Source organism: Camelus bactrianus, chromosome 6 (genome assembly GCF_048773025.1).
Source record: "Camelus bactrianus isolate YW-2024 breed Bactrian camel chromosome 6, ASM4877302v1, whole genome shotgun sequence".
NCBI lineage: Eukaryota > Metazoa > Chordata > Mammalia > Artiodactyla > Camelidae > Camelus > Camelus bactrianus.
Window position 1 is genome coordinate 62121643 of NC_133544.1, and position 26692 is coordinate 62148334.

The 26692-nt window shown below is 54.3% G+C and overlaps 5 protein-coding genes across 8 annotated transcripts; 4 read left to right on the top strand and 1 right to left on the bottom strand.

Annotated features, from left to right (window-relative positions):
• The first annotated feature begins 440 nt into the window (after positions 1–440).
• LOC105075274 (granzyme B) lies at positions 441–3778 on the top strand. The gene is made up of 5 exons (XM_074365699.1): positions 441–662; positions 1680–1827; positions 2302–2437; positions 2639–2902; positions 3539–3778. Exons 1-5 carry the CDS (start codon positions 596–598, stop codon positions 3713–3715), a joined length of 792 nt encoding a protein of 263 aa, XP_074221800.1. The 5' UTR covers positions 441–595; the 3' UTR covers positions 3716–3778.
• A 1719-nt stretch (positions 3779–5497) lies between these two features.
• On the top strand, positions 5498–7787 carry LOC105068826 (mast cell protease 1A). The gene is made up of 4 exons (XM_010954800.3): positions 5498–6155; positions 6605–6740; positions 6935–7192; positions 7514–7787. Exons 1-4 carry the CDS (start codon positions 5881–5883, stop codon positions 7673–7675), a joined length of 831 nt encoding a protein of 276 aa, XP_010953102.2. The 5' UTR covers positions 5498–5880; the 3' UTR covers positions 7676–7787.
• A 441-nt stretch (positions 7788–8228) lies between these two features.
• LOC105068827 (granzyme H) lies at positions 8229–12622 on the top strand. 4 transcript variants are annotated; one of them, XM_074365711.1, is made up of 6 exons: positions 8229–8409; positions 9406–9616; positions 10709–10869; positions 11391–11526; positions 11726–11983; positions 12361–12622. In XM_074365711.1, exons 2-6 carry the CDS (start codon positions 9563–9565, stop codon positions 12502–12504), a joined length of 753 nt encoding a protein of 250 aa, XP_074221812.1. In that variant the 5' UTR covers positions 8229–8409; positions 9406–9562; the 3' UTR covers positions 12505–12622. The 4 variants fall into 4 exon arrangements, with proteins under 4 accessions (XP_074221812.1, XP_010953103.1, XP_010953104.1 ...); XM_010954801.3 differs by lacking the exon at positions 8229–8409 and having other exon boundaries at positions 8761–9616; XM_010954802.3 differs by lacking the exons at positions 8229–8409; positions 9406–9616 and adding an exon at positions 9661–9890.
• Positions 12623–16911: 4289 nt separating this feature from the next.
• On the top strand, positions 16912–21180 carry LOC141577923 (cathepsin G-like). The gene is made up of 5 exons (XM_074365707.1): positions 16912–17825; positions 18572–18719; positions 19168–19303; positions 19474–19728; positions 20173–21180. Exons 1-5 carry the CDS (start codon positions 17633–17635, stop codon positions 20332–20334), a joined length of 894 nt encoding a protein of 297 aa, XP_074221808.1. The 5' UTR covers positions 16912–17632; the 3' UTR covers positions 20335–21180.
• Positions 21181–22366: 1186 nt separating this feature from the next.
• On the bottom strand, positions 22367–26577 carry LOC105082494 (cathepsin G-like). Its single transcript, XM_074365706.1, has 5 exons — positions 25671–26577; positions 24777–24924; positions 24193–24328; positions 23768–24022; positions 22367–23323 (listed from the first exon to the last, which is right to left on the bottom strand). Exons 1-5 carry the CDS (start codon positions 25861–25863, stop codon positions 23162–23164), a joined length of 894 nt encoding a protein of 297 aa, XP_074221807.1. The 5' UTR covers positions 25864–26577; the 3' UTR covers positions 22367–23161.
• Between the last annotated feature and the right edge of the window lie 115 nt (positions 26578–26692).

A 26692-nucleotide genomic window follows, 5' to 3' on the forward strand; every position in this document is an offset into this window, starting at 1 on the left:
GATTTAGCAGATGGTGGCCATGCTCTGTTACGTCTTGTGCCTCCCTCCACCACAGCCCTCCCCATGCTGCACTCTGATATTTCTCCTCCACCAGACAGTCAGCTCTCTAATGAGAGGAGACACATCTCCAGTATGTTTGGTCATAGCATAGAGAAGAGCCTAAGCACACATCTGCTAAAGAAATCATCCTGATGAACTTAGCAGCATGGAAATGAGACATTGGTGGTTCTACCATTGAGGACTCAGGTTTCTGGGGTCCAGTACCTCTGCTGGTCGATACCACATCCTACAGTCCCCACCGTGTACTCTGGGGTTCCTGCTCTGAGCTGGAACAAGTGGTCTGCTCTGAGTCATCACCTGTGGGTACTGACGTGGTCACTGCACGTTTCTCACACAATCACCCAGAGAACATCATCAGGTAGACGGAGTGGGGGCGGGGCAGCTTTCATAGAAAGCCTTCTCGGATGAAGCACCACAAAACCAGAGGGGAACACCAGGTCACCGAGCCCACTCGTACCTCCTTCCTCTCCTGGGGGCTAAAAGAGAGCAACAAGGAAGCACCAGCAGCTCCAACCTGGGCAGCCTTCCTGGGAAGATGCAGCCGCTCCTGCTCCTGCTCCTGCTCCCACTGGCCTTTTTACTGCCCCCTGGGACAAATGCAGGTGAGTGACCATCCCCACTCTCAGAGGCCCAACTACATCCCCCATTTGGCACAGATCTCCTTCCCTCTCTGCATATCCCTGACCCATCTATCCACCAGGAACGTTTTGAACACCAGCTCCTTTCCCATCTCATACCCCCAAGTATGATGCTGGAGATGCCACTGGCAGGAATGGCAGAGAAGAATGCTGTTCTCAAGAGGAGCCAGTGGGTACTATCCCCTCCTCAGGCCCTACTTCTGCCATCTGGAAAGCAGAACTTTTCTAGATGATGGCAGAGGGTTGGAAACTGGAAAAGAGAAAATACTAAATTCCCCCTGCAGAGGGCAGAGCGGGCCTGACTTCTGCCACGAGGATAAAATAGGTGCTCCCCTCAGCACCTACTTAGGAGAGAGGCCCAGAACTCAGCAGACCCAGGAGCTGGTGCTGTTGCCTTTGCTCAGTCCCAAGGCCCCTCAGTCCCTATCTCCAGCTCAGTTTTCCTTCCGAGGCCATTAGAGGCTCCTCTCTTTCAAGGATGAAGCCACTGTTTGGCAGACCTGACCTCTGCTTTCCAGACTCCCACCAGCACCGGCCCTACCAACCACCCTCATCCTGAGGCCCACTGGATCCTTCCTTCATGCAGCCAGCACCTACTGGCCACTGACTACATGTCAGGTCCTGGGAAATAGGCTATGACAGCTTCTAGATCCCTACACTAAAGTCCCCAGCACTGGAAAGCAGGGCTGTCCTAGACATCACAGGATAACATTGCCCCCGGAAACTCACCTGACACAAAGCACAGTCAGGATTGGAGTTTCCGGAAGCCTCTGGGACTTTGCTGTCCCTAAGATGCTCACTTTCAGTTGTGTGTGGAAAACAGATTCGCAGACCAAGAGGAGGAAGTTGAAGACCCTCCCCAGTCCTCTGAAATCCAGGCCAGGCTGGGCCCCCACCATGCCCAGCAGTTCTGAGCATGGGGCAGAAGCCTGCCGGGTGTACTCAGTGGGTGCAAACAAGCAAGACAAACTTTTCCTTCAGGGGAGATCATCGGGGGCCATGAGGCCAAGCCCCACTCCCGCCCCTACATGGCGTATCTTCAGATCTGGAATCAGGATGACCGGAGCAGGTGTGGCGGGTTCCTGATACGAGAGGACTTCGTGCTGACCGCCGCTCACTGTTGGGGAAGGTGAGAAGCAGCCAGCAGCCCCCACCCTCCTGAAAGCCCCTGGCAGGGAGTCCTACCTTTTTCTCCAGGAACAACCAGGCTCCTAGGAACACATGAGCTGGGAGGGCTCCTGAGAGGGTGAGAAAGTGGGCAGTGGGGAGAGGGGCAGGTCAGTGCCAGCGGCATTGCTGAGGCAAAAAAGACTAAAGGTAGGGCATGCCTGGGTATCAGAATGCAAACTAGTGCAATTCCAGCTGTTTTCCTGCGGGGGGTACTGACCCTCGAGAACTCCCGTGCCTTTAACAATGGCTCCAGAATCACACATCGGCTACCAAGAAACAGGGTATGGAGAGCTCGGCCTCCAGGCCATTTTGTCACCTTGATTTCCCCTCAGCTGCAGCCCTGCTCTACCCCCATGTCACCAACCCCACATGGCTCTGGGGCTGGCCCTCCTGTGACACCACACTCCCCACATGCTCTCTGCTCTCTGTGCAGCTCAATCAATGTCACCCTGGGGGCCCACAACATCAAGAAGCAAGAGAGGACCCAGCAGGTGATTCCAGTGAGAAAAGCCATCCGCCACCCAGACTATAATAAGAGGAACTATGCCAATGACATCATGTTACTGCAGGTAAGGAAACCTCCGCGATTCTCTCGCCCTCGTGGAGACACATTGTCTCCCCTCCGACTGCAACCAGTCCCTTTCCTCCCTCCCGTCCTGGCCGCCCGACCTGTCCCCGGGGCTCAGGTGAGAGCGAGGGCTCTGCGGTCTCACTGCAGTGTCCCGGCCCGGAGGCCACTGGCTGAGCTGGACCCTGTCTCTCCCCATCAGCTGCAGAGAAAGGCCAAGCAGACGGCAGCTGTGAGGCCCCTCAGGCTGCCCGGGGGCCGGGCCCGGGTGAAGCCAGGACAGGCGTGCGATGTGGCTGGCTGGGGGCGGGTGGCGGTGGCGATGAACAATTACCCAGACACACTGCAGGAGGTAAAGCTGATCGTGCAAGAGGATCAAAAGTGTGAATCCCACCTACGCAATTATTACAACAATATCATCCAGCTGTGTGTGGGGGACCCAAAGAAAAAGAAAGCTTCCTTTAAGGTGAGAATGACAGAATGCCTTGCTTGGCTCTGGGAGATCTGGGACCTGAGGACCCAAGTCGTGCGGACTGCCTCACCCTCTAGGCTGGGATCTTTCTGTCCAGGAAGACAAGAGGGGAATAGCCAGAGCTGGAAGTGTCTAGGGCCTCTGCAAGGCTACAAAGGACCTAGAGTGAATCCAAAACGGTTCCCCTCCAGAAGGAGGAATTTGCAACACACTGAGGCACAGGTGTTAAAAAACTGTGCTACCTGAGTGTGTGGTAGTTAAAACCAGGTGCCTCTTAGAGCTGGAACACGCCTCGATTAAGGGCTCGTCCTCCGCGCTGTCAGCCCCACCCACCTGCTTCCCTGTCCTTAAACAGCAGCCTGGAGCCACCATCCCACAGCACCTCCATAGGGAGAGGATCAGGGACCTGGGGGAGGAGAAGGAGCTGCCACCCGGGGTGAAGTGAAGCAGTGACAATGTCCAGGGTCAGGGCTTGGCAGCCAAGGGGTCCATGGGAGCCAGCCCTGCCCTCTGACCTCCTACGTAGAGGCTATGCAAGGTGGGGCCTCCCCCGACAGGGGGCCTGGGAGGGCAGGGAAGGTGGGACCAGGAGGAGAGCGGGCTCAGTCCTTTCCCTCCCTCTGCCCTCAGGGGGACTCCGGGGGCCCTCTCGTGTGTGACAATGTGGCCCAGGGCATTGTCTCCTATGGACAAAAAGATGGGTCCACTCCACGGGCCTGCACCAAAGTCTCAAGTTTCCTGCCCTGGATAAAGAAAACCATGAAAAGTCTCCAACTGCAAGAACCGGGCCATCTTCCCTGGAGCTGATCTAGAATCACACTGGGTTGGGGGGCCAGCAACGGAATAAAGCCTCTTAGCTGAGCAGGAAGAGTTGGTTTCTTGTTTATTTGTTGACCCCCATTCACAGGCACCAGCTCTGTGCTTCGAAAGCCAATGACACTGTTCTGCTGGTTTCTGCTTCCTCCTCTTCCCCCTCCCACCATCACTTCCCCTAAACCCCGTGCAAAGCTATACCCAGGTCCCCCACACCTGGCTTTCCAGGGCCTGCCCTTCTGCCAGGGCTGAAGCTGAGTACCATCAGGAGAAGACAGGAACCTCTCTGGTCCTGGGGCCAGAGTGCCTTACCTCCTTGCCCTGTGTCCTATGGCAGAGAGGAGGGGATGACACCACGGGTCCCGGACACCAGGCAGGCACAGTCTGGGGCTGCCACTCAAGGACGGAGCCCCCACCGGGGAGGGAGGGGCCTTCCTGAGCAGACATTTCTCTCCCACAGCCCGGGAAGCAGGCCCAGGGCAGGGGTGGATCTCCTGAGAAGTTCCTCCTTCTCAGCTGGGCAGAATGTCCTTCCTGTCCTCATCCGAGCTCTTGTTTGCTGTGGCTCTCCAGCCTGAATCACTACTGACAATGTGCTTTTTCTTTAGCTATAATTTTGTTGCTTTTTAAGAGACTTGCAATCAAGATGTTTAGAACTAACAATAATTTCACCTCCATGGCTCTCTCCTCCTTTTCCATTACGGGGACATGATCAGGATAACTTGTTTAGCAAATAGTACAGGGATATTAGAAGTGCAATTCTCTGCACAGTGGTGTGGGAATTCTACTTGGCTCCCTGGCATCCTTTCCCACTTCACGTGGTATCAGTAACTCATCAAAGAGAATAACTTTCGGGAGAGCCGTTCTTCTTCCACTCTCAGTATATGTGGATTGGACAGAGCAGACCCCAGCCTAGTCAAAGGCTCTGACTAGGCTGAGGTAGAGCAGAGGTTTCAAGCGCCCTGACCACAGGCACCTGCAGCACCGAGGTAGGCTGTGCTCCGCGGGGACTGCCACTGTCTGTCTCCACCCCACAGGTTCCTCGTACATGACTGCATCGCTCCTCCCGCTGGGAGGTGGGGTCTGTAGCCCTTCTTTTTTAATCTGGTGGGAGCACTCGATCGTCCAAGATGGAATATGGTAGAATAGAGGCCATATGACTTCAAAATCTAGGTAATAAAAACAACACAGCTTCTGCCCGGCTTGCTCTGTAGGAGATACTCACTCTGAGGAAGCCAACCACCATGCTGGCAGAGAACCAAACAACTGAGACTACTCGAGAGGCCCTCATGGAGAGAAACCAACGTGCTCAGTGAGCGAAACCAACGTGCTCAGTGAGCAGCCAGCACCAAGCACTGGGTGTGTGTGAGCGAGCCCTCAGGTGGTTCCAGCTTCCAGGCTTCAAGCCACCTTGACAGCAAGGGTAGCACAGGGGAGACATCCACGCTGCACCCTGACCAAAATGCAGACTCCTGGGTAAAAGCAATGTCGTTCTTTCAAACCACTCAGTTCTTTAGTAATTAAAACATTACTCCACACCATTCTGTCCATCCCTCTAACCGTGGCCTTCACCACCCTCGTCTGATCACTGATGGTTTTGTCTCCTCCCCTAGAAGCGAGGATTCTCATCTCCAGTGTCCCCCACAGTCTCCCACAAAAGGGGCCTCAATAAAGAATTACCCTGGTGATCTATAGTAAACTACAGAAATGACGACGTTCTTTGATCTATTATCATAAGACCCAGGTTGCTAGGGTGGGGGACCAGCTGTTGGCGGATACAACATCTCCAACCACCCTTTACTTGTAGCTTCATTTCCTGTTTTCTGCTGCTGCAGCTGGCACCAAGCCAAGAGCTACTGGTGCTCTGACAAGTTCATACTCCACTCAGACCCAGGGACTTGATCAAAAAGCAGTGTGAGGATTTCGGAGAAGCCTTGTAGGATGGAGGCCACAACATCGGAGGAGACACTTAAGATTAAAACACTGGAAGGAAGAACTGGGCAGCCTTTGTGGAGAGCTGCTCCTGCTTCTGCTCCTGGCAGCCCATCCTCTGTCCGCCACCGGGGACGCAGGTGAGTGACTGTCCCCACCCGCAGAGGCCCAGGCCCATCCCACACTGGCACACACCTGCTGAGACACTACGCTCATACGCATCCTGGATGGTCTACCTGCCGAAGCTTTCTGGACTGTGCCCAACTCCCTCAGAGACCAGCAAATCTGACCCCATCTGCCTGCTCCAGCCGAATGCTCCACGAGCACACAGGCAGGCTGGGATGTTTCTTTTAGGGAAAATCATCAGGGGCTATGAGGCCGAGCCGCATTCTCGTCCCTACATGGCATTTCTTCAGATCCAGACTTCAGGGAACATTATACTCTGTGGCGGTTTTCTGGTGCGTGAGGACTTCGTGCTGACAGCAGCTCACTGCTGGGGCAGGTGAGGAGCAGCGCCTGGGCCCCCGCCCCTCTGTCAGCGCCTCACAGGGAGCCCTCTTCTCAGGGGCCGCAGGCCTGGGCCACCTAGTAACACAGACGAGCTCTTCGGAGGACAGCTAGGCTTTGAGGAGAGAGGGACAGATCAATGCGAGTGGCCTGCGGAGAAAGGAACTGCCCAAAGCTGGGATGGAAGGAAGCCAAGGTTAAGCCCTGGAGCCCAGAGTGCAAATGTGAGACAGATGCACGGACTGGCTTACAGGCAGGCGGGCTCTGTGAGAACTCAGCATCCCAAGTGCCCTCCAGGAACTGCCGCCCAGCCCGGGCTGCCCGCAAGCGGACAGAACCGAGATGCTCTGCCCCAGGGCCCCACTGCCTAGAATTCTCTCCGCTCCAGTCCTGCCCTGTCCCGAGCCTGTGACTCCACCTCCCTCTCTCTCTCTCTCTGTGCAGCTCAATCAGCATCACCCTGGGGGCCCACAACATCCTCGAGCAGGAGGGGACCCAGCAGGTCATCCGGGTGAGAAGAGCCATCCCCCACCCAGATGATGATGATGAAAACACGGCCAACGACGTCACGTTACTGCAGGCGGGGCGCGTGGCTGCACCGGTTCTCACACACTTTAACCCCAGGGCTTTGCATCCCCCATCACCTCACTCCTGTCCCTCCTTCCGGTACGACCCCTTCAATTATCCCAGAGCTGTGAAGAAAGCAACCCTACGACTGTCCCTGCAGTCTTTGTGGGCCATGGGTAGGTTAGAATGCCTTTCCTCTGCCTTCAGCTGACGAGGAAGGCCAACCTGACCACCGCTGTGAGCCCCATCCGGCTGCCCCAGGGGAAGGAGCCGGTGAAGCCAGGGATGGTGTGCAGTGTGGCCGGATGGGGGCTTCTTGGCGTGAACAAACCTGCAGCAGCAAAACTGCAGGAGGCAGAGCTTGAAGTCCAAACAGACCAGCAATGCATCCATCACTACAAACATTACGATGCCACCACCCAGATATGTGCAGGGAACCGAAGAAACAGGGAGAATTGTTTTGAGGTGAGATCCCCAGCGTTATCCAGGCAAAGCCCTGGGCACATCCCTGGCAGTGGGAACTAGCCGTATCTCCACGTCTGCAACATTTCCTCCTATCCAGTCTCTGGTCCTGTCTCCCTGGGGGATGGGAGATTGTCCCACACATATGGGCAGAGACTTCCTAGGGGAGGAGAACGGGGGATGAACAAGGCTGGGCTGAAACCTCAGGAGCCAAAACCTTCATATCAGCCACGGCCCCCTAACAGAGACCACCCACCCCCTGGGCGGCAGGGAGGGTCAGACCACAAGATGACCCAGCTCACTCCTTCCCCTCTCTGTCCACAGGGAGACTCTGGAGGCCCCTTACTGTGTAACAGTGTGGCCCAGGGCATTGTCTCCTTTGGAACCAAGGATGGTACACCTCCAAGTGTCTATACCAGAATCTCGAGCTTTCTGTACTGGATACAAAACACAATGAGAATCTGTGAACTTCAGGGACCAGACTGAGGTGCCCCGGGATGGATCTGTCCATCTTCTCTGGGGCAGAGGCCAGAACGGCATTGGGCCAAGGGGATGGAGGGGAGGCTGCCAGGGATGTAATAAACTGTCATCTTCAGAAGTCATTGATTCCTCCTTTATTCATCCACACAGATTCGTTAGGTAACAAGAGTGTCTGGCAACCCTCTGTTCAATTTTCCGGCCTGTCCCTGGCTTCCCCCTCCAGCAGACCCCTCCTTCCAACTCTGGAATAAAAATCCTGTTGCAGTGACAGCCAGCGCCCTCCGATCACACGTCCCCAGTGTCAGCTTCCCGGCCAGGCTGCCTGTGAGTCCATCAGAACACGGAGACATCTCCTCAGGAAAACTGACCCTCATCTAGAGGACGCTCCCGCCTCCTCCCTCGTCCCCACCCCCACCGCACCCCAACATTCCAGGGCCACATGGCAACGTAAGAGGATCCAGATTTCAAAGGAGGATCCCCTGAGACGCGCTGGGGTGGGGGTGGGGGGACTTCTCCACCCGAACAGAAATGGAAGAGGGGAGGCTTTGAAAGAGTGTAGCTCACCCCTGCAGAACTTCCTCCCACATCAGAGTAGCCAGAGCTCAGAAGCCTGAGAACGTTTCAGGAGCGCCTCAGAGTTCCCAGGCCCAGCCCCGGGGCCTGGCCCAGCTCCGGCTTGGAGTCTTGGGCCCAGGGCCCAGTGCAGCCTCGGGTGTCCGGACAGCTCAGCCTCCTGCAGCCCCAGTTGAGCTGCAGGGCGCTCTCCCATCTTGGTCTGAGCCAGCCTCCCCCACCTCCACTGTTCCTGAGTGTGTGTGTGTGTGTGTGTGTGTGTGTGTGTCTGTGTGTGTGTGTGTGTGTCTGTGTGTGTGTCTGTGTGTGTGTGTCTGTGTGTGTGTGTCTGTGTGTACACATACATATCTCCAAAGGAAACTCATTGTAATGAAAAGTATTGGTCTCAGGGGTTTCCTAATGTTTCAAAGGTGTCTAACAGCCTACAGCATACTGAGCAAACTTTTTCTTCTACTTTTCAACATCTCTTAATTTTTTTATATAAGATTGTTCAGGAAAGTGAACTTTTTCAAAAACCATGCACCTGAGAGAAGGCTCGGCTGAGGAGGAGAGGCTTACTGAATGTTTGCATTGGTCAGTGAGTCTCACTAAGGGAAAACGCATTTTGGGTATAGAAGTAACACATGCTCATCACAGAAAGACACTTAAATACAGAACATATAAATAAGAAAATAAAAATTACTGGGAATTCTACCACCCCGAAGTCATCATCACGAATGCTTAAGTGTCTTTCCTTCCACTCTTTGTCTACTGACTCGTAAGCGGCTGTTCTGTCGGCATTGGAATTGGGCTATTTAGAACTCCTCGTGCCTTCCTTTCCCTTTCTCTTCTGGCCCCACGGGGGTGAGAGTGTGGGGAAGCACGCAAGAGGTCAGGATCGCCACGGACAAGGGCATCAGAGACACGGGTCTCTGGACACTGGACAGAGAACACTCAGTGCAGAGTAACTATTAGGATGAACGGCATCCGGGTCTGATTTCATCTGAATGGAAAAGAACCAAGAGTGGGGACATGGGGACACTCTTGATTCATGATGGAGCCGACTCTGGGGGTCCAGCCCCTCTGCTGGCCGCACCTCAGACTTCACTCTCTTGTGCTTGCTTCTTGTTTTCACCTTGTGACTCAGCAGTGGGAGGGCAAGTGTGGTGACAGCGCCCTTCTCACCCAGCCCAAGGCAGGGACCAGGGACCCCCACGTTGCTGGCTGACATCCGGCCCAGGAGTCTGTGCCGGGCTGAGCCTCCCCTCCTCCGGTCCCCTGGGCTTTGTGTCTGGAAGGAAGGAAGACCAGCAGCTCAACCTGCGCAGACTTTCAGGGAAGATGCAGCCACTCCTGCTCGTGATGGCCGTTCTTCTGCCCGCCGGGCGGGGACAGGTGAGTGACAATCCCCATTCCTCGGGCCTGGGTCCATCTCACTAAGCCCCCTGTTCTCCTGACCCTCCTGCCCAGCTCCAATTTCTGAACCCCAGCTCCAGGCCCAAACCCAGACAAACAAGTTCGATGCCGCCCAGACATTCACATGGGCGGATGGCAGGAAGGAAGGGTGCTCACTGGAAGCTTTAGCAGGGCACAGCCCCTCTCTCTCTCTCTCTCACACCGGGAAAGTGGGTTGTGCATTTGGCAGAGGATGTGAAGCTACAAAAACCAAGTAAGTAAAACCCCTCACTCCAACCCGGGAAAGGGCAGCTCAGCCGAAGACACTGCAGGCTGGGAGTGGTCAGTGGACCCAGCTCAAGGACCGGTGAAGTCTCTCAGGGCCCCCCACCCCTCGGTCCTGCCCAGGACAGGAGCCCAGGGTGCGATGGATCAGAAGTGGCAGGATGGCAGCACCCAAAGCTCTCCGGGTGCTAAGCTCTGCCCCGGCCCCACGCAGCCCACTTCCAGTCCCACCTCCCCTGCCTCCCAGGCCCTCAGTGGCCCCAGTGCCTTTGGCAGTGCCCTCCCCACCCCTGTGCCCTTGAATCCACCAGCGCCGTCCCTGCCAAACTTCAGCCAAAAGCCAACTGGAGGCTATCACTCATGCAGCCGGAGAGTTCACTGCAACCCTAGGGTGTGTTAGGCCCTAGGACACGAGGATTTCAGAGAATCCCACTCCGTAAGCTCGTAGGAAGATTATTAGAAAAGGACACCTATCAATCTGCTAACAGAGGCTCAGAGTAGTCAGGGAGACCCGCAGGGAGCGAAGGCTCATCAGGGAGTCCTGTCCACCATTCTCCGGGGCTCCACCACGTTGAAGGCAGACCTTGCCCCCGCCACGAACGTGTCTGAAGCAGGACGTGAAGGACAAGCTGACCCCCTTTCTCCGAGGGGGAGTCTGAGGCTTGAGGTTAGAAAATGTTACTCTGTTGCAAAGAGAACCTGGAGGACTCTCCCCTGGGGTCTGCAGGGCTCTGTGGACACACCTCAAACGCCATCTTCCTGATTTTCGCTCCTGACCACAGCCGCCCCTGTCACCCTGTCTCCCAGCCCTCTCTTTCAGGGGAGATCATCGGGGGCCATGAGGCCAAGCCCCACTCCCGCCCCTACATGGCGTTCGTTCAGTTTCTGGATCAGGAGAGGATGAGGCGGTGTGGCGGTGTCCTCGTGCAGAAGGACTTTGTTCTGACGGCTGCTCACTGCAGGGGAAGGTGAGGGGCAGCAGCCAGCCTTCCCCTCCTGACACCCCCGCAGGGACCCCGTCCTCTGCCGGGGGGCCGAGCCCAGGGAGGGCCCGCAGCTTCTCATAACACAAGACCGAGAGAGCTCATCAGACGACCATCTGACGGCAGGACTAAGGTGATGAGAAGCTGAGAAACAGGGCAGTAAGTTTCGAGGTCCGGGGATCAGAGGTGAGAGCAACACGCATAAGTGAGAAGGCGGGGACCCGACCGGCCAAAAGCAGCATCAGTGAGGAAGAAAGCACGCATTGAAGTCAAAGTGCAAACTCAGAGAAATTTCACGATACTGCTGAGAAAGCTCCATCATGTCCCTGCCTTCATGTCATTGAGAAGCACACGGCAGGGCGTCACTCCGCCCCAGGACCTTCTGTGGCCTCAATTTCCCCTCAGCTGCAGCCCTGCTCTGCCCCCGTGTCACCAACCCCGCACGGCTCTGGGGCTGGCCCTCCTGTGACACCACACTCCCCACACGCTCTCTGCTCTCTGTGCAGCTCAATCAATGTCACCCTGGGGGCCCACAACATCAAGAAGCAGGAGGGGACCCAGCAGGTGGTCCCAGTGAGAAGAGCCATCCCCCACCCAGACTATAATCCTAAGGACCACTCCAGTGACATCATGTTACTGCAGGTAAGGAACCTCCCCGCTTCTCTGCCCTCCTGGAGACACACTGTCTCCCCTCCCACTGCAACCAGTCCCTTTCCTCCCTCCCGTCCTGGCCGCCCGACCTGTCCCCGGGGCTCAGGTGAGAGCGAGGGCTCTGCGGTCTCACTGCAGTGTCCCGGCCCGGAGGCCACTGGCTGAGCTGGACCCTGTCTCTCCCCATCAGCTGCAGAGAAAGGCCAAGCAGACGGCAGCTGTGAGGCCCCTCAGGCTGCCTGGGGGCCGGGCCCGGGTGAAGCCAGGACAGGCGTGCGGTGTGGCCGGCTGGGGGCAGGTGGCGGTGGGCGTTCCAGCCACCACTCTGCAGGAGGCAGTGCTGACGGTGCAGGAAGATCGTGTGTGCGAATCCCTCTTCCCAGGCTATTACAGCCGCGCCACCCAGATTTGTGTGGGGGACCCGAGCACGGTGAAGACCAGCTTCAAGGTCAGGTTTCCAGCATCTAGGCACACAGGCCCCGGGGAGCAGAACTCAGGGAAGGTCTGGGGCTGGGGAGAGGCCATCTTCATTCCTCAGCCCGAGGGCTTGGGCAGCCTGGTCCATGAGTCCACACTTTAGACATTTTTCCTGAGTGGGTCAGGGTGGAGGGGGCGGAAGGATCAGTCATGTGGCAGCTGTGTTATCAGCAGAGTTTCCATGAGGACTGAGAAGAAAGGTTGGCCTGGGTCTCAGTAAAGACCAGTTAGAGCCAGACGGGAGCCCTGGGACCCTGCCCTGGTCCCTGACAGACAGCACCCAGCCCCAGGCTCCAGGGAGGGCGGGCCCCGCTGAGGACCCTCAGTCCTTCCTCTCTCTGCCCACAGGGCGACTCCGGAGGGCCCCTCGTGTGCAAAAACCTGGTCCAGGGCATTTTCTCCTGTGGGAAACAGAACGGGACACCTCCAGGAGTCTTCACCAAGGTCTCCCACTTCCTGCCCTGGATAAAGAGAACAATGAAGCGCCTCTAACAGCAAGCTGGAGACTCACCTTTTTGTGGGCTGGCCATCTTCCTGGGGCAGCGGCAAGAATCCCATAGGGGTTGGCAGTGGGATCGCAGGGCCATAATAAAGGGATCTCTAGAGCAAAGATGACTGAATTCCTGTTTATTCAGCGACCACTTCTGATATGCAACAGCCCTGCCCCAGGCAGCCCTCTGCTGCCAGCTCGGGGTTCTGCTTCTGCCTTTCTCCCCAGGCCTCGCTCCGCCCTAAATCCCATGCTGTCTGTCTAGAGTCTCATTGTGTTACTGAATGCAAGCTCCTGTGCCCGACGCACCGTGAGTCCAAACAAACTAAAACGTTGGAGTTTGGAGCGGAGAAAGGTTTGTTGCAGGGCCGAGCCAAGAGAACCCGTGGCTCATGTTCCTCAAATCCCAAACTCCCCAAAGGCTTTCAGCTGAGCCTTTTTAAAGGCTCGCTGAGGGTGGGGCGGCCCAGGGTGTGTGCTCAGCTGTGCACAGTCCTCTGATTAGTTGATGGTGGTTGATCCTTAGATGCCAGGTCTGTGTGCTACTTACGCTTGATCATCAAGTGGTTAATTTCTTCAATCTGGTGGTGGTTTTGAGCATCTGAAAAACTCAGGAAATATGCAGGAGATACTATTATCTGGGTACTTCAGAGAGGAGCTCCAGCAGAGCCTATGGGGGAGGGGTCTGCCCCCCCCCACCCCCGGGAAGGCCCCATGGGATCCTTCTGGGTTACAGTTGATTTCCCAGTTACACGTCTTTGGTGCTTATCCTTCTGCAAGGGCTGAGTCTAAAGGACTGTCCATTAGAAAAGGACAGCCTTCTCTCCCCCAGAGTGGTCCTCTCTGGGCCTCGGGAACCTCTTAGCTTCTCTAAGCCACATCTGTCATCAACCCCTCGGCAATCGGCAGAGTAAAGAGCAGGTCAGCGGAAGGAGGGTGAATCCAGGAACCCAGGAGGTCAGGGGCCATACCAGGGACACTCAGTTTCCTGTTTCCAGGGCCTCTCTCCGGTGAGGGCAGGCTTCCCCTGTAACCAGCACTGGCCATAGCTTAGGAGGCTGGGATGCTCCCACAATGGCCCTCAGCCTCCCCTGGTCCCATGTCCTGCTCTGCTCCCGGCACTGAGCTCAGTCAGCCTTGCTCCCTGACTGACCGGCCCACACCAGCCCCTGTTTTCCATTTGAGGGCCCTGGCCACCAGCTCCTTTCCCTGCCTGCTCACCCTGCCTTGAGACAGCCTCCCTGCCTTCTCCCCAGCAGAGGTCCCATTGCCCGTGTGAGTTCTCCTCCACTGCTTGTCCCTGCCTTAGCTGAGCTGCCAGCCCACCTGGTGCTTATCAGAGAAGCCAGAACCCACCTCCCACCTGGGCAGGCCAGCTCAGGCCCTCGGTCCAGCCCAGCACGCCCCAGGGGCTTAGGCAGCACCAAGGCCTGTGGAGACTCCCAGCAGCCTCAGGCCTTCAGCCTGTCCTGGACTCAGACCCCTGCCTCCCCCTGCTGGCGGCCTGGGATATGGCAGCCTTGTGAGCCAAAGGGACCCAGGGCTGCTGGGCAGGAAAGCACCACTTCGCCATCCATCAGTAGTCAAGGGTTGATCCCTCTCTTTGTGCCAGCACATAACAGGCTCTGTCCCCGTCATTGGGAAACTTACAGTGATGAGAAATTTCTTCTACGTTCCCCTGGACCCTCATCCAACTCTTCTCTCAAATGTGCCTCTGCGGGGGCTGTGAGCTCCGGGGAAGACTCAGCAGAAGGCCTTATGGGCTGTCTTGTGGGAAGCATAAGCTTTTATTTCCTTTATACAGTATTTTCTTAATTTAAAAAATTCTTATTGAAGTATAGTCAGTTACAGTGTTTCAATTTCTTTTCGTCTTATTTTTGAGGGTGCTGGATTTTGCTTTCATACACATGTGATTCATTTGCTATTGTTTTTAGAGCCTTCTCTTCTTGATGTTCATCTCACTCAATTCAGTGTTTGTCCAGTTACTGTGAATTTGTTGTGTTCTGTCACATCCAACTCACTGGCGGTACTGTTTGATAGATACAGGACATCTGGGTCACAGCAAACTGTCTTCCCCTTGAAACGAGGCATTTCCTGGGTTTCTGGACTGAGGTTCATGCCCCTACATGTAATATAAATAAAGATAAGTCTGTCCCAGGGTGTGAGCCAGAACCAGCGGCAGAGTGGCCAAGGATATCCACCGCTACGGGCAAGGGTGTGTGGACTTGCGAGGCGGTGTCTGACGGGTCAGCCTGCCCCCTTACACCTGGCAGTAGGACTTGACATAGTGTGAGGTAGATTAGGAGGAAAACTATTACCATATAAAGACTGTAGCTTCATGAAGACCGGACTGCCCTGGGTGGCTCCTTGGAACGATTTCTGTGTGTGTTTACATTATTTCTCTCTTTCTTCTAGTGATTTTATTTCTAGGACTTTATCCTGCGTTAGGTCTAAAGTGTGTGTTTGTGGGGGGTGTATAAAAGGGTTACTCACAGAGATGTTCATCACACCATTACTTAATAAAAGATCTCAAAATGGAATCAGTGTTGATGTCCAAAATAGGGAGCTAGTAAAATATTACACATTCACATTGTATATCATGCAGCCTTTACCGTCTACATTATCCCCACTCTAGAAACTAGGCTGAGAAAACAAAAGAACGAAATCTAGGCTAAGAACATTAGTAGGCAAGTTATTTTTAAAAACCTAATAAATATTTGAGGAAAAGCAAAAGCTCGCCAATTAATCAATGCAAATTAAAAATATTAACCATTTTGCTTATCTGATTGAAAAGGATGACAAAAATGATAACACTGAGATTCAGCAATTACACAGAGAAAGTGGCACTTTCACACCTGTACCTAAAGGTCCTAAAAAAAAACGGAAAAAGGAGTCTGATGTCGTCATCAACCACACAGAGAAAAGTGGAGAAGGTAATGCCTAAACACCTTACACAAGTGACATCTTAGAAACAGTACTTAATCCAGCACTACATTGGGGATAAGCTTTTAAAATTTTTTATAGCTTGAACGCTATGGAAACTTTAAAGTCACAACACAGAATGACATTTGCCATATGGAAGAATGTTCTCTAGGTACGTTCAGGTCATAAGTAATGTATTTGACTACATGCCTGTTACTACACTTGAAAATTTAAATACTGGAGTTAAGTGAATTTCCTCTACACTTGCATTTGATTCTGCCAAGCACTTGGGAAACAGTTCATAAGCACATGAACGGAAGTTCAAGCTTGGGGAGTTCATGAAAGTCCAGGTAATTCCATCTTTCATGAAATTACATGCAAGGATTAGCCGATTAACTCTTCGTTGTCAGTGTGAGCTTGTAGACCTACGAGTCCCCAGATCACCGCGCAGAGGGTCTGGTTAGAGCTGCTCGTGTGGGTCTTGGTCTGTCGTTTCCGTGCCGCTCACCTTACGTGCTCATCAAGAGAAGTTCAAATTTTGTGTGTTCAGTAAATTTCCTCAGAACAATAGTAGCTGTCTGAGTGAACTCCCATTGTTCCTTCAGTTGTGGCCTGGTAATCACTCTTGCTTTGGCAGTTCTTCAAAGCTTTGAAGAGTTTGAGACCTTTTCCTCGGGTTAGTTTTGGTTGTTTTTGGTAGGAAGATGGAGTGAAATCGCAGCCCCTGGCGATGCGCTGCTACCCATGTCTCAACTCCGATCACTGGGTGCCTATTTTCACTCCCCTTTCTTTGCACTCTATTCTTTATCCTTTTCTCTCTCTCTCTTCTTTTAAAGTTGTGTTAATGTTTTTAAAACAAAATAAAGTGCTGAAAAATTTAAGTAAGAATAAATTCAGATCTCCTAATGCTCAGGCACTTACACAGCTGTTACACTATTTCCCCTTTGCCCTGCTTTCTGCTTAGTACTTCTCAGATACAGAAACACATTTCATGAGCTGTAACCATAATACAGCTAAGACACAATACATGTATTAGAGAAAGGACTAAGTTCTTTGCAGCTTTGAAGTAAGTGCTAAGCTGTGTGTGTTTACGGACAGGGAGAAAATCCTTAACTTTCATAAGATTTTCAAGAGGGCTTATCACAATTCATAAACAACTGAGAATTGTATTAGTTTCCTCTTCTGATATTTTTGCAACCATGTCCCTGTGGGACACAAAAGCCTTCACCCTGAGGAGGAAGCAGGAAAATTGGGGTCTTTCGCAGTGTCGTGATTTCCACTGAGTCTGTTGGGGCTCAAGTGACCTGGGACGGTAACGGTCAGGGGCAGAGCCTCGTTCTTCCCTGCTCTTTCCCTGGCAGTGCCGTCCACCTGCTCAGGAGAGAGAGCTGCTCAATCTGCTTGACAAGTTCTAGAAAGAAGTGGAAGTAGCCATGGTCTGAGCAGGGGGCCAGGACAGATGAGAAGACAAGCAGGCTCCAGTCCCAGGGGGAGAGTGTATCCAGCAGGACCCTATGGGGCCTCCCTGGGACAGACCCCTCCCCCCACGCCCGGTCCTCTGCTGTGGCTCCCCTCTGAAGTGCCCAGATAATGTCCTATGCATGTTTCCTGAGGTTTCCGACGCTACAAACCTCCACCAAATGGAAAAAATGAACTATCTGATGATCATGAGCACGAGGCCCCCAGACCTTCTTGTCCTGGGGACTGATAATATTAACAGCTGTGTTACCTCACGTCATCCAATCAGAGAACTGTGCATGAGCCGATCACACGCCCTGGGACGCCCCTCCCTCACCTGGCCTTTAAAAATGCCTTGCTGAAACCTCTGGGGGCTTCCAGGGTTTTCAGACGTGTGTCCCCTGTTCTCCTTGCTCAGCCCTGCAGTACACCTTTCTCTGCTCCAAACTCGGACGTTTCTGTATTACTTGGCCTCATGGCGCCTGGCAGGCAAAACTGTGCTCGGAAGCGAGAGGAAATGAGGAAACAGACAGCTACCAGCTTTCAGGCTCCTTGGGAGGTTACTGAATTTGGTGGGTTTGGGGCTTTGGGACACAGCGCCCCAGCCCCCGTCCTTGGGGCCCTGGGTTCCCATTTCTGCTCCCGGCACCGACTCAGCAGCTCTACAGGGTATTGGGTGACAGCCTGGGGGGCCCTCTTTCCCCACACCACGGGCAGTTGGTGGGCTAGCCCCGTGGGCACCCTTGGGTGATGAAATCTAGCACAGCAGCAGGGGATGGGGCTGCGGATTCTCCAGCCCCCACCTCCCCCTTCCTTCCTCTCTCAGGGGCTCAAAGTCTGGCAGGAGGAAGCACCAGCAGCAACTGCCTGGCCGGCCTTCCCAGGAAGATGCGGCCACTCCTGCTCCTGGTGGTCTTGCTCCTGCCCCCCAGGGCGAGGGCAGGTGAGTGACCTTCTCCGTCCCATAGACGCTGGGCCCAGACCGCCCAGGCACCTCCTAACGCTGTACCATTGGGCAGCTCATGGGAGTTCACAGCTCCTCAGCTTTCTCATCTGTAAAACAGGGATTCTGTCAACGCCTACCTCAGAGAATCACTGAGAGTGAGAGTACCTCCCGCAGAGAAAGCTCTTGGAATTGCCCCTGGGATACAGTACTTGCTGTTCTCGGTGGCGTCCACACTCCTTCTGCAGCTCATGGGGCAGAGCCTAGGAGAGGAAGACACAGCGATAGCAGCCGCATCAGCCCACGTCTAGATCCTTAAACACCAGTCACGTGCTGGGCCCGGGCGGGCCTTGAGCTGGACTCCCAGGGATCTGGGACGCTCCCTGAGGAAGATAGTACCACAGAGGTTCAGGGAGAGGCCACTCCAGAGGGCTCTGGATTTGCCATCCTGACAGCAGAGAAACCCTCCTCCTTCTGGGGGCTGGACCTGGCCCTGCCTTGTGGGGAGGTGGGAGGGAGCAGAGGCTGGGATGGGGAGTCAGCAGTGCTTCCTGCAGAATCTGGAGCCCTCTCCCAGTGCTGCTGCTCTGCAGACCCCAATTCTCACCACCAACCTCCCCTGTGCCTCAATCATCTCTCCTGCATCCCAATCTTCCCGGCTTTCGGGAGTCACCAAACTGATGCCCACATCCCCCCCCCCACCACCACCACCAGTGCAGAGATAAGTGCCTAATGCTTCCTTTCAGGGAAGATCATCGGAGGACAAGAAGCCAGGCCCCATTCCTTCCCCTACATGGCATATGTTCAGATCCAGACTCAAGTGGGGGCAACCATTTGTGGAGGATTCCTGGTGCGAGAAGACTTTGTCATGACAGCGGCTCGCTGCTTGGGAAGGTGAGGAACTAAGGAGCTTCTGGCAGCCAGTAAGGCAGACCCAGAAGAGTTCACGAGGGGAGCCATCTGTAAGCAGGGTTCTAGCCAGGAAGGGGTCAAAAACAGACCAGGTGGGTCTTGGGGGCAGGGGGTGGCCAGTGCAAATGGGGAGAAAAGGAGGACGTGATAAAAAAAAAGAGCAGAAGGGGAGATCGAAGGCACACATCAGGGCTCAGAATAGGGATTCAAGTTCTTTCTCTGTTATTCTGGGGGAGGCAAAACTTAAGAGCTCTGCATACCCCCATCCCCAGCTCAAGGCTGGGGCACAGGTCAATCAGCCCCAACCCCACCCTCTCCTCAGTTCCCTCAGCTGCAGTCTCCTGCCTGGGCTGTTCCCCTGGCCCGCAGAGCTGCGGACCTGAGCTCCTGCAGCAGCTCATACCTACCTCTAGCCTCCCTTCCTCTGCAGCCAAATGAATGTGATCCTGGGGGCCCACAACATCAGCAGGTCTGAAAGCACCCAGCAGCAAGTATCTGTGCGCAGAGCCATCCGCCACCCCAGATACAATCAGCAGAACAACCAGAACGACATCATGTTACTGCAGGTACCGCCTGCCTGACCTTCTGCTTCTTCAGCCCACATGGCTGCTCCCAGCTGGAGCCTCATGGGTCTGGGACCAGGGAGGAGGAAGCAGGGGCAGATGCCCAGGGCACTGGTGGGCACGGGGTGAGGTCGGCATACGTGGCCCCTGAGTGCCTGCCCTCCTCCGGCCAGCTGGCGAGCAGAGTCAGGCGGAATCGAGCCGTGATGCCAGTGGCCCTGCCTCAGAGCCAGAGCAGGCTGAGTCCGGGGACCGTGTGCACCGCGACCGGCTGGGGCCTGGTCGGCCTGAACAGGAGGACAGACACACTCCGGGTTGTGCAGCTGAGAGTGCAGAGGGATGGGGAGTGTCACAGACGCTTCGATTTCTACACTGGCCAAACGCAGATTTGTGTGGGGGACCCAAGAGAAATGAAGTCTGCCTTCCTGGTAAGACCATGGGCATCACGAAACCCTGCATGAGACAGAAGGGGCTGGGCAGACTGGGTACTGGGGACAGACTACATCCTTGTGGCCTCAGTCTGGAACCCAGACCAGAGTGAGGTGGGGGCTTTTCCCATCAATCCTGTCTCTGGGGACCAGGAGGAGCAGCAGACACACAGGACACACAAGTGCAGCCTTCTCCTGGGGAGGGTGAAGGTACCTTGACCTGGGTTGCCTGGAGAAGTAACCTCAGCCAGGGCTGAAGGCCAGTGATGGAAAAATCCAGAAGCTTGACTTCTGTACCCCCACCACCCAGCCATCTCACACACACCCAGCAATGGAAGGAGCCCACCCACCCCTGTCTTCTCTGAGGGCCAGACCTAGGGCAGCAGGAGTGGGAGCCCTGGAGGGGGGAGGCCTGGCTTAGCGTCCCTTCCTCTGTTTCCACAGGGAGACTCTGGAGGCCCCCTGGTGTGTAACAACATGGCCCAGGGCATTGTCTCCTATGGAAATCAGTTGGGAACTCCTCCAGCAGTCTTCACCAGGGTTTCCAGCTTCCAGCACTGGATAAGGAGAACAATGAGACGCTTTGCAAAGCGGGGACCAGACTGAGACCCCACTGAAACTGACTCTTTCTGGGGCAGAGGCCAGCTCCAGGGTGGTTCCCAGAGCCTTAATAAATGTCTAAGCCTAGAGGCGAAATAACTGATTTCTCATTTGTTCGTAAACATGATTCAGAACACAATAAATGTACACCAGGACTGAGTCTGAGCTCCTCCCGGAAAATAGGGTCTCTTGCCCAGGACATGCAAACCCCTGTCCCTACCGTCCTGGGGGTCAGGATGAGCGTCCTCCCTTCCTCTGTCACTGCTCCACCCACAGCCTCAGGGAGTGATGGAGAGACATCTCTCTCCCCAGAGCAAGGCTCCTTATTGTTACCCTCCCAGAGACTCCCCGCTAGGTGTTAAGGTGTACCCCAAACCGTGTGCCATCGGCCTGGGTAGGACTGGCCGACCAAAGGAACAGAACTGAAATTCCACACGCGGCCCACTTTAACATGTGGGTCACGTGGCGTCTCAAATCACTGGGAAACAGTGAACTCTTAATAGATGCTGTCTAAACAAACTGATAGTCATTTGGGGAGAAAAGATAAAGCTGGATCCGGGCTTCTCATCATAAACCGAAATAACACCTCAAATGGGATCAAAGAGCTAAATGTGAAAAGTCACACCAAGCGAGTACTAGAAGAAAGACAAAAAATTTACTTTCGTAAAAATATCTAACAAACACCCATGTTGAAAGCAGCGCTATTCACGGTGGCCAAGAGATGGGAGCAACCCAAGTGTCTACGGACAGCTGGACCCTTTTCTCCTAAGCCCTTACCCACACCAGCCCCCACTGCGCTCTCGGCCGGTGTTCTCATTTTCAGTGTGACGAGGGTCTCCTTCTGGTTTTGTCAACCTAAAATTATACAAAACTCTACACAATGTGTTCACTAAAATAAAATGACTTTTATGCTAAAGAATAGCCCATGACTACTACATCAATGTGGTAATCAAATAAAAGAGTTCTGAAGTCACATAATTTAAACCTAAACTTTTAACACCTTGAGGGAACGAGAAAGAACCAGCTGGGAGGTTCTTCTACATCCATCAAATGTTAACTACTCCTCACAGTGTGAATTTTGCCATCTCAACTTCTGCAGTGTCCATTATCTTAAATGGAATAATCACTGAACACAAATCAAATGGAAAGCGCACTCCCCTGGGAGTTTGCTGGGGACCAGGTCGGTGCTCCGGGCCTCCTGTAAATGTCAGAAGGAGGAAGGGCTGCACGGAACAGGGCTCTTCCTCTGCCCTCTCCTCCCCCTTCCACCAGCAAGCGCGCTTTCCATGTGCCACGCAAACATCTAATAATGAGACTGTTCTCCTTGAGAATATATAAGTAAGAAAAAATTCCTATTCGTAGGTGGTGGCAAATATAGCAAAAATAACTGAGTATTGGCAAAGATGTATTGTTGATTAAAATTTTGTCAATAAATCCTTATACTGAACACTGGGCAAATGACTTTCTGACAAGAAATGTCTATAAAAGAATGATCAAATTTACCAAAGCATTTCTATGTATAGCCAGTTGGATTCCAAAAAGTTTCATTTTGAAAAAAAAAAAATTCATTTGGATGTCAATTTAAAGAAGATTGCATTTAAAAGGAGGAACGAGCCAGCTAGGAGTGAAACTAAAATGTTCTGATCCACAGTCAGATGCATTATCCATTGTGACCCTGGCTACCCATTGCCAGTTGGATTTGATATCTGTTTATAGATTATTCCATTTAAGATTATGGACACTGCAGAAGTTGAGATGGCAAAATTCACACTGTGAGGAGTAGTTAACATTTGATGGATGTAGAAGAACCTCCCAGCTGGTTCTTTCTCGTTCCCTCAAGGTGTTAAAAGTTTAGGTTTAAATTATGTGACTTCAGAACTCTTTTATTTGATTACCACATTGATGTAGTAGTCATGGGCTATTCTTTAGCATAAAAGTCATTTTATTTTAGTGAACACATTGTGTAGAGTTTGTATCACTTTAGGTTGACAAAACCAGAAGGAGACCCTCGTCACACTGAAAATGAGAACACCGGCCGAGAGCGCAGTGGGGGCTGGTGTGGGTAAGGGCTTAGGAGAAAAGGGTCCAGCTGTCCGTAGACACTTGGGTTGCTCCCATCTCTTGGCCACCGTGAATAGCGCTGCTTTCAACATGGGTGTTTGTTAGATATTTTTACGAAAGTAAATTTTTTGTCTTTCTTCTAGTACTCACTTGGTGTGACTTTTCACATTTAGCTCTTTGATCCCATTTGAGGTGTTATTTCGGTTTATGATGAGAAGCCCGGATCCAGCTTTATCTTTTCTCCCCAAATGACTATCAGTTTGTTTAGACAGCATCTATTAAGAGTTCACTGTTTCCCAGTGATTTGAGACGCCACGTGACCCACATGTTAAAGTGGGCCGCGTGTGGAATTTCAGTTCTGTTCCTTTGGTCGGCCAGTCCTACCCAGGCCGATGGCACACGGTTTGGGGTACACCTTAACACCTAGCGGGGAGTCTCTGGGAGGGTAACAATAAGGAGCCTTGCTCTGGGGAGAGAGATGTCTCTCCATCACTCCCTGAGGCTGTGGGTGGAGCAGTGACAGAGGAAGGGAGGACGCTCATCCTGACCCCCAGGACGGTAGGGACAGGGGTTTGCATGTCCTGGGCAAGAGACCCTATTTTCCGGGAGGAGCTCAGACTCAGTCCTGGTGTACATTTATTGTGTTCTGAATCATGTTTACGAACAAATGAGAAATCAGTTATTTCGCCTCTAGGCTTAGACATTTATTAAGGCTCTGGGAACCACCCTGGAGCTGGCCTCTGCCCCAGAAAGAGTCAGTTTCAGTGGGGTCTCAGTCTGGTCCCCGCTTTGCAAAGCGTCTCATTGTTCTCCTTATCCAGTGCTGGAAGCTGGAAACCCTGGTGAAGACTGCTGGAGGAGTTCCCAACTGATTTCCATAGGAGACAATGCCCTGGGCCATGTTGTTACACACCAGGGGGCCTCCAGAGTCTCCCTGTGGAAACAGAGGAAGGGACGCTAAGCCAGGCTTCCCCCCTCCAGGGCTCCCACTCCTGCTGCCCTAGGTCTGGCCCTCAGAGAAGACAGGGGTGGGTGGGCTCCTTCCATTGCTGGGTGTGTGTGAGATGGCTGGGTGGTGGGGGTACAGAAGTCAAGCTTCTGGATTTTTCCATCACTGGCCTTCAGCCCTGGCTGAGGTTACTTCTCCAGGCAACCCAGGTCAAGGTACCTTCACCCTCCCCAGGAGAAGGTTGCACTTGTGTGTCCTGTGTGTCTGCTGCTCCTCCTGGTCCCCAGAGACAGGATTGATGGGAAAAGCCCCCACCTCACTCTGGTCTGGGTTCCAGACTGAGGCCACAAGGATGTAGTCTGTCCCCAGTACCCAGTCTGCCCAGCCCCTTCTGTCTCACGCAGGGTTTCGTGATGCCCATGGTCTTACCAGGAAGGCAGACTTCATTTCTCTTGGGTCCCCCACACAAATCTGCGTTTGGCCAGTGTAGAAACTGAAGCGTCTGTGACACTCCCCATCCCTCTGCACTCTCAGCTGCACAACCCGGAGTGTGTCTGTCCTCCTGTTCAGGCCGACCAGGCCCCAGCCGGTCGCGGTGCACACGGTCCCCGGACTCAGCCTGCTCTGGCTCTGAGGCAGGGCCACTGGCATCACGGCTCGATTCCGCCTGACTCTGCTCGCCAGCTGGCCGGAGGAGGGCAGGCACTCAGGGGCCACGTATGCCGACCTCACCCCGTGCCCACCAGTGCCCTGGGCATCTGCCCCTGCTTCCTCCTCCCTGGTCCCAGACCCATGAGGCTCCAGCTGGGAGCAGCCATGTGGGCTGAAGAAGCAGAGGGTCAGGCAGGCGGTACCTGCAGTAACATGATGTCGTTCTGGTTGTTCTGCTGATTGTATCTGGGGTGGCGGATGGCTCTGCGCACAGATACTTGCTGCTGGGTGCTTTCAGACCTGCTGATGTTGTGGGCCCCCAGGATCACATTCATTTGGCTGCAGAGGAAGGGAGGCTAGAGGTAGGTATGAGCTGCTGCAGGAGCTCAGGTCCGCAGCTCTGCGGGCCAGGGGAACAGCCCAGGCAGGAGACTGCAGCTGAGGGAACTGAGGAGAGGGTGGGGTTGGGGCTGATTGACCTGTGCCCCAGCCTTGAGCTGGGGATGGGGGTATGCAGAGCTCTTAAGTTTTGCCTCCCCCAGAATAACAGAGAAAGAACTTGAATCCCTATTCTGAGCCCTGATGTGTGCCTTCGATCTCCCCTTCTGCTCTTTTTTTTTATCACGTCCTCCTTTTCTCCCCATTTGCACTGGCCACCCCCTGCCCCCAAGACCCACCTGGTCTGTTTTTGACCCCTTCCTGGCTAGAACCCTGCTTACAGATGGCTCCCCTCGTGAACTCTTCTGGGTCTGCCTTACTGGCTGCCAGAAGCTCCTTAGTTCCTCACCTTCCCAAGCAGTGAGCCGCTGTCATGACAAAGTCTTCTCGCACCAGGAATCCTCCACAAGTTATGAGAGCCACTGAAGTTCGGCCGCGAACATATGCCATGTAGGGGAAGGAATGGGGCCTGGCTTCTTGTCCTCCGATGATCTTCCCTGAAAGGAAGCATTAGGCACTTATCTCTGCACTGGTGGTGGTGGGGGGGGGGGGGATGTGGGCATCAGTTTGGTGACTCCCGAAAGCCGGGAAGATTGGGATGCAGGAGAGATGATTGAGGCACAGGGGAGGTTGGTGGTGAGAATTGGGGTCTGCAGAGCAGCAGCACTGGGAGAGGGCTCCAGATTCTGCAGGAAGCACTGCTGACTCCCCATCCCAGCCTCTGCTCCCTCCCACCTCCCCACAAGGCAGGGCCAGGTCCAGCCCCCAGAAGGAGGAGGGTTTCTCTGCTGTCAGGATGGCAAATCCAGAGCCCTCTGGAGTGGCCTCTCCCTGAACCTCTGTGGTACTATCTTCCTCAGGGAGCGTCCCAGATCCCTGGGAGTCCAGCTCAAGGCCCGCCCGGGCCCAGCACGTGACTGGTGTTTAAGGATCTAGACGTGGGCTGATGCGGCTGCTATCGCTGTGTCTTCCTCTCCTAGGCTCTGCCCCATGAGCTGCAGAAGGAGTGTGGACGCCACCGAGAACAGCAAGTACTGTATCCCAGGGGCAATTCCAAGAGCTTTCTCTGCGGGAGGTACTCTCACTCTCAGTGATTCTCTGAGGTAGGCGTTGACAGAATCCCTGTTTTACAGATGAGAAAGCTGAGGAGCTGTGAACTCCCATGAGCTGCCCAATGGTACAGCGTTAGGAGGTGCCTGGGCGGTCTGGGCCCAGCGTCTATGGGACGGAGAAGGTCACTCACCTGCCCTCGCCCTGGGGGGCAGGAGCAAGACCACCAGGAGCAGGAGTGGCCGCATCTTCCTGGGAAGGCCGGCCAGGCAGTTGCTGCTGGTGCTTCCTCCTGCCAGACTTTGAGCCCCTGAGAGAGGAAGGAAGGGGGAGGTGGGGGCTGGAGAATCCGCAGCCCCATCCCCTGCTGCTGTGCTAGATTTCATCACCCAAGGGTGCCCACGGGGCTAGCCCACCAACTGCCCGTGGTGTGGGGAAAGAGGGCCCCCCAGGCTGTCACCCAATACCCTGTAGAGCTGCTGAGTCGGTGCCGGGAGCAGAAATGGGAACCCAGGGCCCCAAGGACGGGGGCTGGGGCGCTGTGTCCCAAAGCCCCAAACCCACCAAATTCAGTAACCTCCCAAGGAGCCTGAAAGCTGGTAGCTGTCTGTTTCCTCATTTCCTCTCGCTTCCGAGCACAGTTTTGCCTGCCAGGCGCCATGAGGCCAAGTAATACAGAAACGTCCGAGTTTGGAGCAGAGAAAGGTGTACTGCAGGGCTGAGCAAGGAGAACAGGGGACACACGTCTGAAAACCCTGGAAGCCCCCAGAGGTTTCAGCAAGGCATTTTTAAAGGCCAGGTGAGGGAGGGGCGTCCCAGGGCGTGTGATCGGCTCATGCACAGTTCTCTGATTGGATGACGTGAGGTAACACAGCTGTTAATATTATCAGTCCCCAGGACAAGAAGGTCTGGGGGCCTCGTGCTCATGATCATCAGATAGTTCATTTTTTCCATTTGGTGGAGGTTTGTAGCGTCGGAAACCTCAGGAAACATGCATAGGACATTATCTGGGCACTTCAGAGGGGAGCCACAGCAGAGGACCGGGCGTGGGGGGAGGGGTCTGTCCCAGGGAGGCCCCATAGGGTCCTGCTGGATACACTCTCCCCCTGGGACTGGAGCCTGCTTGTCTTCTCATCTGTCCTGGCCCCCTGCTCAGACCATGGCTACTTCCACTTCTTTCTAGAACTTGTCAAGCAGATTGAGCAGCTCTCTCTC

Excerpts from the sequence above, each read along its gene's own strand:
- LOC105082494 (XM_074365706.1), bottom strand. The coding sequence starts at position 25,863 with ATGAAATCTAGCACAGCAGCAGGGGATGGGGCTGCGGATTCTCCAGCC. Across the intron at positions 24,925-25,670 it reads GCCCCCCAGGGCGAGGGCAG|GGAAGATCATCGGAGGACAA; the intron begins GTGAGTGACCTT and ends GCTTCCTTTCAG. Across the intron at positions 24,329-24,776 it reads GCGGCTCACTGCTTGGGAAG|CCAAATGAATGTGATCCTGG; the intron begins GTGAGGAACTAA and ends CTTCCTCTGCAG.
- LOC105068826 (XM_010954800.3), top strand. The coding sequence starts at position 5,881 with ATGGTCTACCTGCCGAAGCTTTCTGGACTGTGCCCAACTCCCTCAGAG. Across the intron at positions 6,156-6,604 it reads GCAGCTCACTGCTGGGGCAG|CTCAATCAGCATCACCCTGG; the intron begins GTGAGGAGCAGC and ends CTCTCTGTGCAG. Across the intron at positions 7,193-7,513 it reads ACAGGGAGAATTGTTTTGAG|GGAGACTCTGGAGGCCCCTT; the intron begins GTGAGATCCCCA and ends CTCTGTCCACAG.
- LOC105068827 (XM_045516537.2), top strand. The coding sequence starts at position 10,577 with ATGTTACTCTGTTGCAAAGAGAACCTGGAGGACTCTCCCCTGGGGTCT. Across the intron at positions 10,870-11,390 it reads GCTGCTCACTGCAGGGGAAG|CTCAATCAATGTCACCCTGG; the intron begins GTGAGGGGCAGC and ends CTCTCTGTGCAG. Across the intron at positions 11,984-12,360 it reads CGGTGAAGACCAGCTTCAAG|GGCGACTCCGGAGGGCCCCT; the intron begins GTCAGGTTTCCA and ends CTCTGCCCACAG.
- LOC105075274 (XM_074365699.1), top strand. The coding sequence starts at position 596 with ATGCAGCCGCTCCTGCTCCTGCTCCTGCTCCCACTGGCCTTTTTACTG. Across the intron at positions 663-1,679 it reads GCCCCCTGGGACAAATGCAG|GGGAGATCATCGGGGGCCAT; the intron begins GTGAGTGACCAT and ends CTTTTCCTTCAG. Across the intron at positions 2,903-3,538 it reads AAAAGAAAGCTTCCTTTAAG|GGGGACTCCGGGGGCCCTCT; the intron begins GTGAGAATGACA and ends CTCTGCCCTCAG.
- LOC141577923 (XM_074365707.1), top strand. The coding sequence starts at position 17,633 with ATGAAATCTAGCACAGCAGCAGGGGATGGGGCTGCGGATTCTCCAGCC. Across the intron at positions 19,304-19,473 it reads ACGACATCATGTTACTGCAG|CTGGCGAGCAGAGTCAGGCG; the intron begins GTACCGCCTGCC and ends TCCTCCGGCCAG. Across the intron at positions 19,729-20,172 it reads AAATGAAGTCTGCCTTCCTG|GGAGACTCTGGAGGCCCCCT; the intron begins GTAAGACCATGG and ends CTGTTTCCACAG.